The sequence below is a fragment of the Chrysochloris asiatica genome, unplaced genomic scaffold (assembly GCF_000296735.1).
Source record: "Chrysochloris asiatica unplaced genomic scaffold, ChrAsi1.0 scaffold00086, whole genome shotgun sequence".
Taxonomy (NCBI): domain Eukaryota; kingdom Metazoa; phylum Chordata; class Mammalia; order Afrosoricida; family Chrysochloridae; genus Chrysochloris; species Chrysochloris asiatica.
In genome coordinates, this window is record NW_006408604.1 from 9,015,867 (window position 1) to 9,029,827 (window position 13,961).

Sequence of the window (13,961 nt, forward strand, 5' to 3'; positions counted from 1 at the left end):
GCACACCTTTCTTAATTTTAAACCATCCATTGTTCCCATGTTCTATTTGAACAACAATTTTGCCCATAGAATCCTTCAGTATTGCAACCCGAGGCTTGAATTTATTCTTCAGTTCTTTCAGTTTGAGAAATTTTAAGCAGGTTGGTTCCTTTTGGTTTTCTAACTCCATGTCTTTGCACATTTCATTGAAATAGTTGACTTTGTCTTCTCAAGCTTCCATTTGAAAATTTCTGTTCAACTCTTTTACTTGCTCATTTCTTCTAGTCACTTTTGATTCTCTACACTCAAGAGCAAGAGCAAGCTTCAGAATTTCTTCTGATATTCATTTTTGTCTTTTCTTTCTTTCCTGTATTTTTAAGGATGTTTTTCTTTCAAAAAGTATGACGTTCTAGATGTCATCCCACAACTTTTCTGGTCTTCTATCTAATGCATCAAATTTGTTCTTGAGATGGTCTCTATTGAGTTTCTCCACCATCTCTTCCCACAGATGTAGTCAGTTTGATTCCTTTGTATGTCATTGGTGAGATCCATATGTATATTCTCTTTATGTTGTTTAAAAATGATATTTGCAATTAATAAGTCATTGGTTTTGTAAAATTTTATTATTCAATCTCCAGCATCATTTTTATCACCAAGGCCATTTTTCCAACTACTGATCCTTCCTCTTTCTTTCCAACCTTTCCATTCCAATCACCAGTAATTGTCGGTGCATCTTAATTACACGGTCGATCAATTTATGACTGAAGAAATTGGTAGAATTCTTAAATTTTGTCATCATTGGCTATAGTGGTTGGCCCATAAATTTGAATAATGGTGGTATTAGTGGGTCTTCCCTGTAGGCATATGTATATTATACTATTGTTGACAGCATTGTACTTTATGATAGATCTTGAAATGTTCTTTTGACATTTTGATATTCACAGCACAGTAAACCATATGATTGACAGGTTCAAAATGACCAATACCAGTCCATTCAACTCACTAATGCCTAAGATAAGGTGCTCTGGTAGCATAGTGGTTATGAATCGGGTTGCGAACCTCAGGGTCAGCAGTTCAAAACTACCAGCTGTTCCGTGGGAGAAAGGTGAGGCTTTCTGCTCCCATAAAGATTTACAGCCTCAGAAACCCTGTGCAGGGTCGCTAGGAGTCGGAACCGACTCCACGGCACATAACAACAACAACAATGCCTAAGATACAGGTCTTTATGTGCCCCATTTCATTTTTTGGCAATATTCAATGTTTCTAGATTCATGCTTGTATATTCCATGTTCTGATTATTAATGGATGTTTGCCCCGTTTCTTATCATTTTGAGTTGTACTCCATCTGCAAATGAGGGTACCAACAGCTTTGCTCCATTCATGTCAATATGATCAGCTCTACTTTGAGGAGGCTGCTTTTCCCCAGTCATATTTTGAGTGCCTTCTAACCTGAGGGGCTCATCTTCTGGTACTGTATGAGACAATGTTCTGCTGCTTTTCACAAGGCTAACCATTTAGAAGTAGTCAGCCTCTCCTTCTTCCTAGTCTGTCTTAGTCTGGGCTAAGCTCTGCTGACACCTGTCCACCCTGGGTAATCCTGCTGGTATTTAAACTACCAGTGGCATAGCTTCCAGCATCACAGCACCACAGTACAACAAACTGACAGAGAAGAGGTGAGTTTTTAAGGCTAAAGGATATAAATTCCTTGCAGACAAATGCAATTGTACCTGTCCTATTTCTAGCACCTAATTCACTGTCTGACATAAAATGCAAGCTCAGTACATGTTGAGTAATTCAACTTGTTTCTGCGTATTTCAATCACTTTTATAATACTGGGCTCTGGAGTAGGTTAAAAGGTCTATGAGTGTATTGACTTTTTAGCTAAACTAATGTTTTAGACTGTATGCTTTTTAAACTAAAATGTCTAAAGGTGCAAGTTCTAGTTCTGACCTTACACAGATACATCTACGCAGAATTTTCTTAAAACTTTAATCACTAAGGACTCAAAGGTTCCATTCAATATACTCGTAAAAATTATAGAGTTTTATTTCCTTGGAGTATTTTAAAAGTTCTTGAAATGATCCCAAAATATAACTTAACACTGTAGGAATCTAATTTCCTTTCTTTCTTCAATTTTGGATCCAGTAAATAAATGATCATATGATTGAATGAATTTTTAATTTGGTAGCACGTACTGGACTACGAACCACAAGGTTGGTAGTTTGAGCCCATCAGTCACTCTGCGGGAGAAAGATGAGGCTTTCTGCTCATGCCAAAGATGTAATGTCTCAGAAACCCTATACCGGTTGCTTTGTTGGTAGAATTCCTCAATTCATCTTCACTGGTTTTAATATTTGGCATTGAATAGTAGTAGTATTAATTTAGTGGTAGATTTGAATAATAGTGGTATTAACTGGTATTTCTTGTAGGTGTATGGATATTATCCTATCACAGACATTGTTATATTTTGAGGTAGCTCTTGAAATGTTCTTTTTGATGATGAATGCGACACCATTCCTCTTCAGTTTGTCATTTACAGCATAATAAACCATATGATTGTCAGATGCAAAATGGCCAATACTAGTCTATTTTATGGCACCAGTACCTAGGATATTGATGTTTATGCATTCCATTTCATTTTTTAACAATTTCCAGTCCCTAAATTCATACTTCATACATTCCATGTTCCAATTATTAATGGATATTTATAGCTGTTTCTCCTCATTTTGAGTTGTGCCCATCAGCAAATGAAGGTCCTGAAGGTTTTGCTCCATTCATGTCATCTTGGTTAACTCTACTTAGAGGAGGCAGCTCTTTCCCAGTCACATTTTGAGTGCCTTCTAACCAGAGGGGCTCATCTTCCAGTTCTATACCTGACAATATTCTGGTGCTCTTCATCATGTTTCAATATTCAGGATTCTTGTGATCTCTGACAGTGTTTGACTACTATTCATAAAGTTTTCAGTGGCTAAACATTCAGAAGTAGTCAGCCTCTCCTTTCTAGTCTGTCTTAGTCTAGAAGCTCAACTGAAACCTGTCCACTGTGAGTGACCCTGCTGGTATTTAAAATACCCATGGCATAGCTTCCAGAATCACAGAATGTCACCATAGTACAGTAAACTGACAGATTTGTGGTGGGGACTCATCAGATTAGAAATGTAAATTTAAAACAAACATACTGAGAAATTGTTTCTCACTTACCAACTTGGCAAAAATTGCAAAGCGTGACAGCATACCCTGTCAGCAAGGCTGTGGGAAAAAGAGGCACTCTCCTAAAATACTCGTGGGAATGCAAAATGGTATATCCACAATGAAAGGGAATTTTCATATGGAAATAGGCTGTTTTGGCAGATCCACTGTTTGATTTTTTTTCTTTGTCCTACCAATCTAAGACTTTGATCAGAAAAACTGGCAAAATACAATTTGGCATACTTATGCTGCTATACTGCATATTTATGTGATGGAATACCATATAGAAATGAAATGGATAAATGTCAAAAAGATAATAATGAGCAGAAGAAACAAGTTACAAAAGAATATAATAAAATAGTACAATAATGCAAAATAATATTCTAACTGTACAAATTAAAAAACAGGCATATTTAAAGATATAGTTTTGAGACTCATACAGGATGATAAAATAATAGAGAAGTAGGTAATTAGTGACAAGAGCTTTAGTATAGTGGCTACTACTGTTATGGAAGGAGAAGAAATTGGAGATTTCTAAGAGGAGCTCTGTTGGCTCAGTGGGTTTAGCATTGGGCTACTAACTGCAAGGTTAGTGGTTCAAACCACCTAGCCACTCCATAGGAGAAAGATGAGGCTGTCTGCTTTGGTAAAGATTTGCAGTCTATGAAACCCAAAGGAGCAGATTTACTTTGTACTATAGGGCTCAAGTGGAGTCTTGGTGAGGTGCTGTAGGGTAAGCACTGACCTACAAGGTCAGTTTGAACCACAAGGCTGGTGGTTCAGACTTACCAGAGGCTCCTTGGAACCCCTATACAGGGCCATTATGAGTTGGAACCAACTCTATAGCACTTAGCAACAACAACAACGTAGGGCTCAAGCATAACAATTGTGTGGCTGGCTCAGTGCCAGACAGTGTTTCCTCTGGCAGTGCACATGGATGGTCATTATGAGTTGGAAGTGACTTGGCACTAACAACAACATTGGGGTTGCTGTGAGCCAGAATGGACTCAGTGGCAGTGGATTTGTCTAATATTTTATTAAATTGTAAAGTAGGTAGATAAGTTTTATTTTTCTTTATAATTTTGTTGTATCTTTCTTATACATCTCCAATCTTTCATCTTAAATCATTCTTAATTTTAAAAATTAAAGACAAATTACAGACTGAAAATTTTTTTAGAATTTGTGTAAGAGATAAAGAGCTCATCTTGGGATTTATTTATAGAGCTCCTAAAAGTCAATAAGAACAACTTGGAAAAATGGATAAAGCATATGAACAGTTTACGGAAAGAAATGTAAAGATTCTTAACAGATGCTCAACCAATGAAATGTAAATACATGTGTTACAATGAGATTGTTATTAACCTATCAATTGGAAATAAACCAGATGCTTACTGTATTGGGACTGTTACTATTACTGTTAAGTACTGTCAATGTCAAGTCGGTTCTGACCCATAGCGACCCAGTATAGGGTTTCCTAGGAGCGGCTGGTGAGCTTGAACAATGGACCTTTGCAGTTCAAACTGACTTTGCAGTCCAGCACTTTAACCCACAGAGTCACACCAGGACTCCGCACTGGGACTTTAAGAGTATATTTAAAACAACTCTTGTGAGAACAGTTAGACAATATCAATCAAAGTCAAAATCACTTCTAGGAATCTATCCCATACACAGAGTCACATACACACAAAATGCTGTAGTCATGATTCATTACTGTAGCATTATTTATAATAGCAAAAGACTGGAAGCCACCTAATAGTCAATTAACAACATACAGGTTAAAAATATTATAATACATGTTGTTGTTAAGTGCCATCGAGTCGATTCCGACCCATAGCGACCCTGTATAGGGTTTCCAAGGAGCAGCTGGTGAGCTTGAACCACTGACATTGCAGTTCAAAAGGCTTTGCATTCTGACGCATTAGCCCACAGCGCCATACATACATGCATTGAAATTTGGGAGGAAGATGAGACTTTGTTCCCATAAAGACGTACTGCCTTGGAAACCCCACACAGGGTCACTATGAGTCAGAACTGACTTGATGACACACCACCATCAGCATACATTGAAATACTGTCCAAAAGAATGAGGATGATTTTTACAACCAAAATAGAAAAATCCCCAAGATTTTAAATGAAAAATATTCAGACAAAAATTTTTTTGTTCTCAAGATGAAGAGTGCATATAATACACTCCCCATTTGTAAAAAAAAAAAAAAAAAAAGTATTTACCAAGCACTTTAAAATCTTGAGGTCTCCACAAGAAACCAATAAAAAGGGAAATGGAGATAGGGTGGGCGCTGAGCTAACAGAGGTGAGGAGCCGAGGGGAGATTTTTCACTACAGACCTTATAATACCTTCCAGTTTTGAAAATGAGTTTATGACATATTCAAAAAGAAAGAATGAAGGGAATATATATAAATAATTGGATTGGTTTTTATTTATTTATCTTAATTAAAACACCATTGTCTGTCTTCCCACATGTCTCCCCAAGAATAAGCTTTGTCAAGTTAATTGCTAAATATCTTACCAGACCCAGCCACACACAACAAAGAGTTCTCCAAACTAAAATGTCAATACTGCTGTTATTCAGCTGCTGTGCGGTTGGGGCATACAAACAAAAGACAGTTTTACTGTCGAACAAAACACTCCTTAAACCATGGCTATCAAAAAAATGCTTAAACATCTCTTGTGAACTATAATATTTTATAAGCTACAATAAAATCTGCTGTATTGATTATATTAGGGACTTTCCAAGGGAATAATTTAATAGTTCCCTAACCAGAGGAAAATTTTAAGATGACATCCACTTGACACAAATAGATATTAAGTCCAGCTGTTGTCTTTTCTCAGCCCCTGACCCTGGCCCAGATTCAGTTCCTGAACAGTGTTGGAGATCTGCTGGATCTGATTCCCTCATTCTCTGTCATGAAAAATAACAGTCAGACGTTTTTAAAGAGATTGGAGATGGGACATTGCTCTGCTCTCATTAAGGTAAGCTACACACAGCAGCCCTTTGCTCCTCTTTCTGATCCACACAGACTCTTTTGAATGCTATTCAAGTTATGGTAACATTTCACCACCCCCTCGGAAACCCTGTACAGGGTCGCTATGAGTCGGTTCCGACTCCACGGCACATAACAACAACAACAACAACAACCTTTAGCTCTATGCCAGCTCCTGGGATCCTATATCATAGAAGTTAAGAACTGGACAGAACTTCCCTGGAGGAAATTGGAAGGTCACTCTGTTTCTTTCACTAATTCTTTCATGCTTTATGCACCTGGCATTTCCACCTTCCAGAATCTTCCAATGTGGACGTTAAAAGGATGGAGTCTTCTGTTTTGTGTACATTAAAGGTTAACGTTGGACTTGCTGATCATGTTTTCCAGTAACTGATACAATAATTGTCACTTAGGTTTTGAAGAAAGAGTTGCATAAAAATTCCAGAATTGATACAATCTTTGTATGCTTCCTACACTTAAAATTGTCGTCAGTTAATGTATATGCCTCTGTGTTGCTCACTATTATTCTGCCTACAGGTTCTTCCCGGATTTGAGAATATCTTTTTTGCTCACTCAAGTTGGTACACGTATGCAGCCATGCTGAGGATCTATAAACACTGGAACTTCAACATCAAAGATAAAGACACCAGCAGCAGTCGCCTCTCTTTCAGCAGTTACCCAGGTAAATAAACTTAAAGGGACATCAAAGTACATCGGAGTACTTTGAGTACTACTACAGAAAAAACTTTGGTGATTCATAGTAACTGGAATGGAAAAAGAAATGTTTGGTAGTTAGAATGTTGTTGTTACTGTTAGGTGCCATCAAGTTGATACCAACTCATAGCAACCTTATGTGCAATAGAATGAAACACTGCCCATTCTGTGCCAACCTAAGAATTTGGATTCTTAGACTTCCTTTAAAAAAAAAAAAGTTCTTATTGTAAATGATGTGATAGTTAACATTGGAGAACATTATCTTTACATTCATCCTATTGTATTTCATTTCATTGCAATGATCACAATCCCCTGTATGCATCATCAAACAGACAAAGGGTACACCCCACAGCCACCTGCACACAGCTCCTCTCCCTCCCTGAGTCAGAGTCCCCAGCCACTCCTTCTCTCCACGTCATTGCTTACACTTCCTTTTGAAGAAATATAGCACTAATATTTTTATTTAATAAAATGGTGTAATCTAGGTTAATAGAGTTGCTAAGTAGAAGACACTTTGTAAATGTGAATGGATGTTTCTAAATTCACATTCAAACGCCAACTGTTTATTAAATCAAGGTGTTTTCCTAGGCTCTGCGGTGGACACGAAGATACACAGGAGACAGTTCCTGCTCTCAGCATCTCCTCAGAGGGATGGCACTCTGTTTTGTTTTGGTTTTGATTCATTGCACTATCCACAGCACATAAGCTAGTTAGTGTGTGGCACCTGGTACTTAATACATTTGTACTGAGTGAATGGATGGATGTAGAGTTCATAAACCCTATAATACTGTAAGGAGGGCAAGATAAGTACAACATAAATATGAATAATAATATTACTGGATATCATGTATGCTACAAAAGAAGTATATCAAATGTTAGGTGCATTTAAAAAGGAAGAACTTAGGTACATCTGGTTGTTGGGGAAAGGAAAGAGAAGATGGCCATTTGACCAGGACCATGAGAGAAAATCAATAGGTAGAATTGGAAGAGCAGTCTCTATGAGGTAGTGATTGCAAACTCCTAAGAGGAAAGGAGAAGGGCAGGTGATGTAAGTACATACAAGGGGGTAGTGTAAGAAAATACAACGTGGAAACAATTGTAGCCAACATCAGACCCATAGAGAGAGGGCCAGCTACTCAATCCCCAATCACTGTTGTCATCCAGGAACATGAAGACAGAAAAAATAGAATTCAGAAGTATTTTTCAAAATAAAATCAAACCCACTCTGAAAACCAAATGGAGCATGTCTGCTAGCTGGAATTGACTCTTTACTTACGGGTTCTCAATCTTTCTTGGAAACCATTAGCAAAGGCAAGGGGAGAATGTTTACAAAATAACAGAATCCAAAAAGGAGGCAGCATGAACACTTCTGACTGTTAATTTCATATGGATTATTTATGGGGTAGTTATACCAACCACCTGACAAATCTGCCTAAATTTGGCAGAGTATCATTGCCCTGAGTGTTAATACCTAGATGTTCCTATTAGAAATTCTGAACAGGGGGATAACACAGTATTTTTCCATCTTTGTAATCTGATCCTTCCTTTGTACCCACTTTGTTTTCCCCTTTGTTTTAGTTTGCTTAATTATTCTAGTATCAAAGAAGACTTCTCTCCTTGAGTCTTTTGATTCTCTTATGTTCAGTTAGACTGAAATTTAAGGACAGTAAAAAACTGAGACATTGCAAATGTACTTAATCTTCCTCTTATTTACTATCAAATGTGATGTTCAGATATTGCCTACACTGCTTTGAAATCTTACTTGAATATGATATGCTTTGGTAATTTGAACAGGGCTGAACCCCAGAACTAATGAAGACCTGGAAGGATTTCTTAAGAATTTTATGACTGTGTTAACGTTTGCATACATACCTTTCTGGAATTGATACTTGGTTAAAGATTTTAAGAGCAACTGAAATTGAGTGAGAACAAAAGACTCTTGATGCCCCAAGGTGTTTGTGTGGGAACAAATGGAGTTATGTGATCCATATCTTTTTCTATCTGGACAGCTTTGTTCTCAACCACACACTATTTAAAAAAAAACAAAACCTGTAAATTGCATTTATAATAAGAAGAATTATTTAATAAGGGATTGGCCACATTGGATTCATCTAATAGCCATTGGACTAAGGTTTGCCATGAAGTTCATGCCATGTGAGCTGGTGAGCCCAAAATGATGGTTTGTTTGTTTTTCTTTAAAGAAGAGGATGCTTTAGTAGGCTGAGTAGATTAAGAGTGTGGTGCTATTTTTGTGTTAAGAAGCAGAGCCTGGTGCTATTTTGGTATTAGATGAGGATACTTAAAAATCCTGACTCAGAACAGACAGATCAAGTCACAGAGAAACATATTTGACTTTGGTTGAAGCATGTGTTAAATGATAACTGCAGTAGTGCAGGAGCTACAGATAATATAACACTAAAGATTTCCTATGCAATTATCCATCCTCATCACCTTCCTACCAAATTTTGTATGCTGTTATTAAGTGTCGTCAAGTCAGTCCCAACCCATAACAACCCTGTATAGGGTTTCTGAGGAGTGGCTGGTGAGCTTGAACCACGGACCTTATAATCACCATGAAAAACACTAAAAAGTTTCAAGATACAATGACTTCTTTCTTGAGCTTTTCCAAAGGAAGAAGGTGTTGTTCAACCTATAAAGTCCAACTGTGTTACTTATCTACAAAATGATACTGATATAATGCTTACTTTATAAAGTTGTAAAAGTTTATAATTTATTTATTAATCAACAAATATCTATTCAGTATTTATTACATGCTAGACAAAGACCTTATATTGGCAGGCAGTGTAGATACATATAGTCCCTACTCATCAAATTCATGTTTGGTAAGAAATAGTGACAAGTAAAAGCAATCACAATAAAGTGTGATTGTGTAATAATAGAGACTGGTCTGGAAGTATTTGGAAGTAAAATTTAAATTGAGGCACAACACAAAAGCAGATATAAATTAATCAGGCTAACAGAGATAAGGAGTTGGTAGAATGTTCTTTGTGGAGGAAACAGCATATGTGAAGACCTGTTGGCAAAAGAACAAAGTGTGAAGAAGGCCAGCAAAGGGAAATGAAGGGAGGTGCAAAAACCATTCAAAGGACAAATGGGAGTCACATGATCAGATTAGCATTTTAGAATTTTCTAATCCATGAGAGGAGGAGGGTGAGAGAAGCTATTACAATACTGGTGCAATAATGCAGCTGACTCAGATTCAGTAGATGGTCAATTAATGTATGGAGGGAAGATTGATTTCTTTCTTCAAAAAGCAGACAGTGTCAAAAAGTGACTGCTAAATTACTGTGCACAGCATAACTTTCATGTGATCTTCTTGTCCTAGCCAGAATATTACCTAATAAGAATGTTAGAAGGGCATTCCCAAAACTGTACTCCAGCATAGGAAAACAGAAGGAGCAACAGAAATTCTTCACATTACACTCATCACTATTGCGAAGGGTTTGCTGCCTGCAGTACACCCAGATTTGCCTAAAGTAACCTCACTCTCTATTTACCAATGCCACAGTTGGGTCCATAAAAATAGAGTTAATTATGTCAAGGAAACAGATTAATTTAATGATACCCATCCTAATCTGGAAAGGATTTAAGATGACTTAGTTGTTTAACAAGTTCTATATTTTCTGGTGTAGCATTTGGGTTAATGCGCTAGACTGCAATGTTGGTCTGAACTGCAAGGTTGGCGGTTCAAGCTCACCAACCACTCCTCGGAAACCCTATACAGGGTTACCAAGAAGCAGCTAGTAATATGAACTGCCAATATTGTGGTTCTCAGTCCAGTGCTTATACAACAGTTCCACACCTGGTCATCACAGTGTGTTCACTATTTTAAACAGGTCTACCTCATTTTATTGCGCTTTACAGAAGCTACCTTTTTTTTCTTCTTAATTTTTATCAACAATCGGAAGGTTGTGGTCACCCTGCATTGTTGTTGTTGTTAAGTACCGTAAAGTTGGTTCCGACTCATAGCAACCCTGTACAGGGTTTCTGAGGCTGTAAATCTTTATGGGAGCAGAACGCCTCATCTTTTTCCTGCAAAACCACTGGTAGTTTCAAACTGCTGACCTTGCAGTTGGCAGCCCAACTCTTAACCACTACGCTACTAGAGCTCCTTGGCAACTCTGCATGGAGGGAATCTATTGGCATGATTTTTCCAACAGCATGTGCTCACTTCTTGTCTCTGTGTTACAATTTGGTAATTCTCACAATATTTCAAATTTTGTCATAATGCTATTGTACTCCATTGTTGTTGTTGTTGTTAAGTGCCATCGAGTCAGTTCTGACTCATAGTGACCATGTGTAAAGTTTCCAAAGAACAGATGGTAAGTTTGAACTGCCAACCTTATGATTCAAACCAACCTTGCAGTATAGTGCTATATCCATTGTATGCCATTGACTACAGTATTATACAGTTGTTGTTAAGTGATGTTGAGTCAGTTCTGATGCAAAGTGACCTTGTATAGGGTTTCTGATGAGTAACTGGTGAGTTTGAACCACTGACCTTGCTGCTGACAGTTCAGTGCTTACCCTACAGTGCTACACCAAGACTCTTAGTATAAACATAACTTTTATGTGCACTGGAAAATTAAACAATGTGTGTAACTCTCCGTATTGTGAAATTCACTTATTGAAGTGGACTGGAACCAAACCCACAATATCTCTGCTATATGCCTATATTCCGATTTTTCACAAAAGCATGTTTTATGTAAGCTCAGCTTTCCTCATTGTAAATAGCTGCACAAAATCACATTGTCCAGAGATACCACAACTTAAGTTGTTTGAACTCTTTGTTTTCAGATACGAAGTTGTAAATATTTTCCTCCCCTGCCACCACCCTTGGATCATTGAGATGAGCTTCCAACAATGGATTTAACTGAGTCCACAACTGTCAGTTCACACCCATCAGCCACTCCTCCGAAACCCTACACAGGGTTGCTATGAGTCAGAACTGACTCTATGCACTTAACAACAATAACAGTGGGCACAGTGGGCAGAATGTTGTTGTAATTAAATGCTGTTGAGTTGGTTCCAACTCACAGTGACCTGGTATATAGTATTTCCAAGGAGTAGCTGGTGGGTGTGAACTGCTGACCTTAGGGCTAACAGTCCAATGCTTATGCACCTCACCAAGACTCCAGTAAGCAGAATAATGGCTCCTGAAGATGTCCACATCTTAATCCTTGGAATTTGTGAACACATGAATTTACACAGTGAAGGGAGATTATCATATTAAAATGTAGGTTGCTAATCGGGAGATTACTGTGGATTATCTGGGTGAGCCCAGTGTAGTCAAGAGAGTCCTTTGTTGTAGAAGAGGAAGTGTCAGCAAATGGCAGCTTGAGGACTTGGCCCAATACTGTTGCCTTTTAAGATAGAAGAGAATCATGAGCCAAGGAATGAGGGATGCCTCTAAAAGCTAGAAAAGACAAGAAAACAATCTCCCCAAAGTCTCCCAAAAGAGACATAACCCTGATGACACCTTGATTTTTGTCCTATGAAACTTTTAATTTACAGAACTGTAAAATAATAATTTGTGTTGTCTAAAGACAACTATGTCTGCGGTAATTTGTTATAACAGTAACAAAAATAATACGAGAGGTATAAATGTTTTTTAAGGTACAATTTACAGACAACATATTTCACCATATATATGATTCCATTTTCCCATGAACTTTTTAAAGCTCCCTTGTGTATCTATATATATAATTAATATAAGGATATGCATATATAATACATGTTGTTAAGTACTGTCTAATTGGTTCCGACTCATAAGGACCCTGTATAGGGTTTCCAAGGAGCAGCTAGTGAGTTTGAACCCCCAACCTTGCAGTTCAAACTATCTTTACAGTCCAGTGCTGTGGAGTCAGTTCTGACTTACAGTGACCCTGTATAGGATTTCGAAGGAGCAACTGGTGGGTTTGAACTGACAGCCTTGTGGTTAGCAGTACAGTGCTTATCCTATAGCACCACACCAGAATATCCTCCCAGGCATTAATAAACTGAAATGGACTGGCATTAGCCATTTTGAAATATTGCTGGGGACCAGCATCGACGAATTATTAGGGGGCTCTCAAAGGGGGATGTGGAGTTGGCTAAAAACACACACACACACAAACACAGAGTCGATGGGTCGTGAGTCTTAGGTAGATGATGATGACTTCTCTTTACTTAGGCAGATGATGATGACTTCTCTTTACTCAAAAGTTTTTTGTTTCTCATATACTATTATGATCAATTACAATTTAACTAAGTGTTACAGTCTTTGTGTTTAACAAATATTCAGGTTACAAAAAAAAAAAACACAGAAACATCAGAACATCCCTTTGATTCTTACCCTATCCAGTTCCTTTGCATCCCCTAATTATCCCGATATCATCAGATTTATTTCCGTAACGCCTTTTGTTTTTCTTTAATCCTCCTAAGAATGTCAAATTAACTTTTAAGCAAAGTTCTATATCTTGACTTGCATTTTTACTCTCATCTATTACTTTTTATACTTATAATGGATTTAAGAATAAGAACATAAAAGTACCTAAAGTTTCATAGTCAAAAACAAAGCAGCAATTCCCTTACACAAGGGCTTCTATCATGGAGGGCGGCGGCTAAACGATGTGCGAGAACTGCACAGACCTGGTGGAGAAACCCAGACCACGGAGCAGCGGGGTGAGAGGTGTCTGGAGACCAGGTAGATGGGGAGACGCTGCCTAGCAGGAAGAGACTGCAGGGGCCGGCCAGGCTGTCCTACTTACCCTGGAGTTGAGAGCACCTTCCTAGCCTAACCGTTGGATCCTGGCTTTGAGGCGGGGTCGAACAACTTAGAGACCCACAAGTGCAGCCCAAAGCGTCTCACTACAACCCAATCGCCCCTGCTGCGCTTCCACCTCTTGATTGACATCCGAGGATGGAAATCATGCCTTTGAGCCAGACTCAAGGGCCCTAGCACAAGGAGATTCCTATTTAACAGCAGCCATGCAACAACCACTCGTCTGTCGTGCTGTGGTAGTTTGAATTGCTGTGATTCTGAGGGCTATGCCACCGGTATTTTAAATAACCAG

The 13,961-nt window shown here is 38.1% G+C and overlaps 1 protein-coding gene across 1 annotated transcript in view; it reads left to right on the top strand.

Annotated features, from left to right (window-relative positions):
- PLBD1 (phospholipase B domain containing 1) overlaps positions 1–13,961 on the top strand; it is a 121,231-nt gene that overhangs the window by 60,983 nt on the left and 46,287 nt on the right. Inside the window, exons 3-4 of the mRNA XM_006866071.1 lie at positions 6,020–6,160; positions 6,709–6,853. Coding sequence (XP_006866133.1) covers positions 6,020–6,160; positions 6,709–6,853 — 286 coding nt within the window. The remainder of the gene's footprint in view (positions 1–6,019; positions 6,161–6,708; positions 6,854–13,961) is intronic.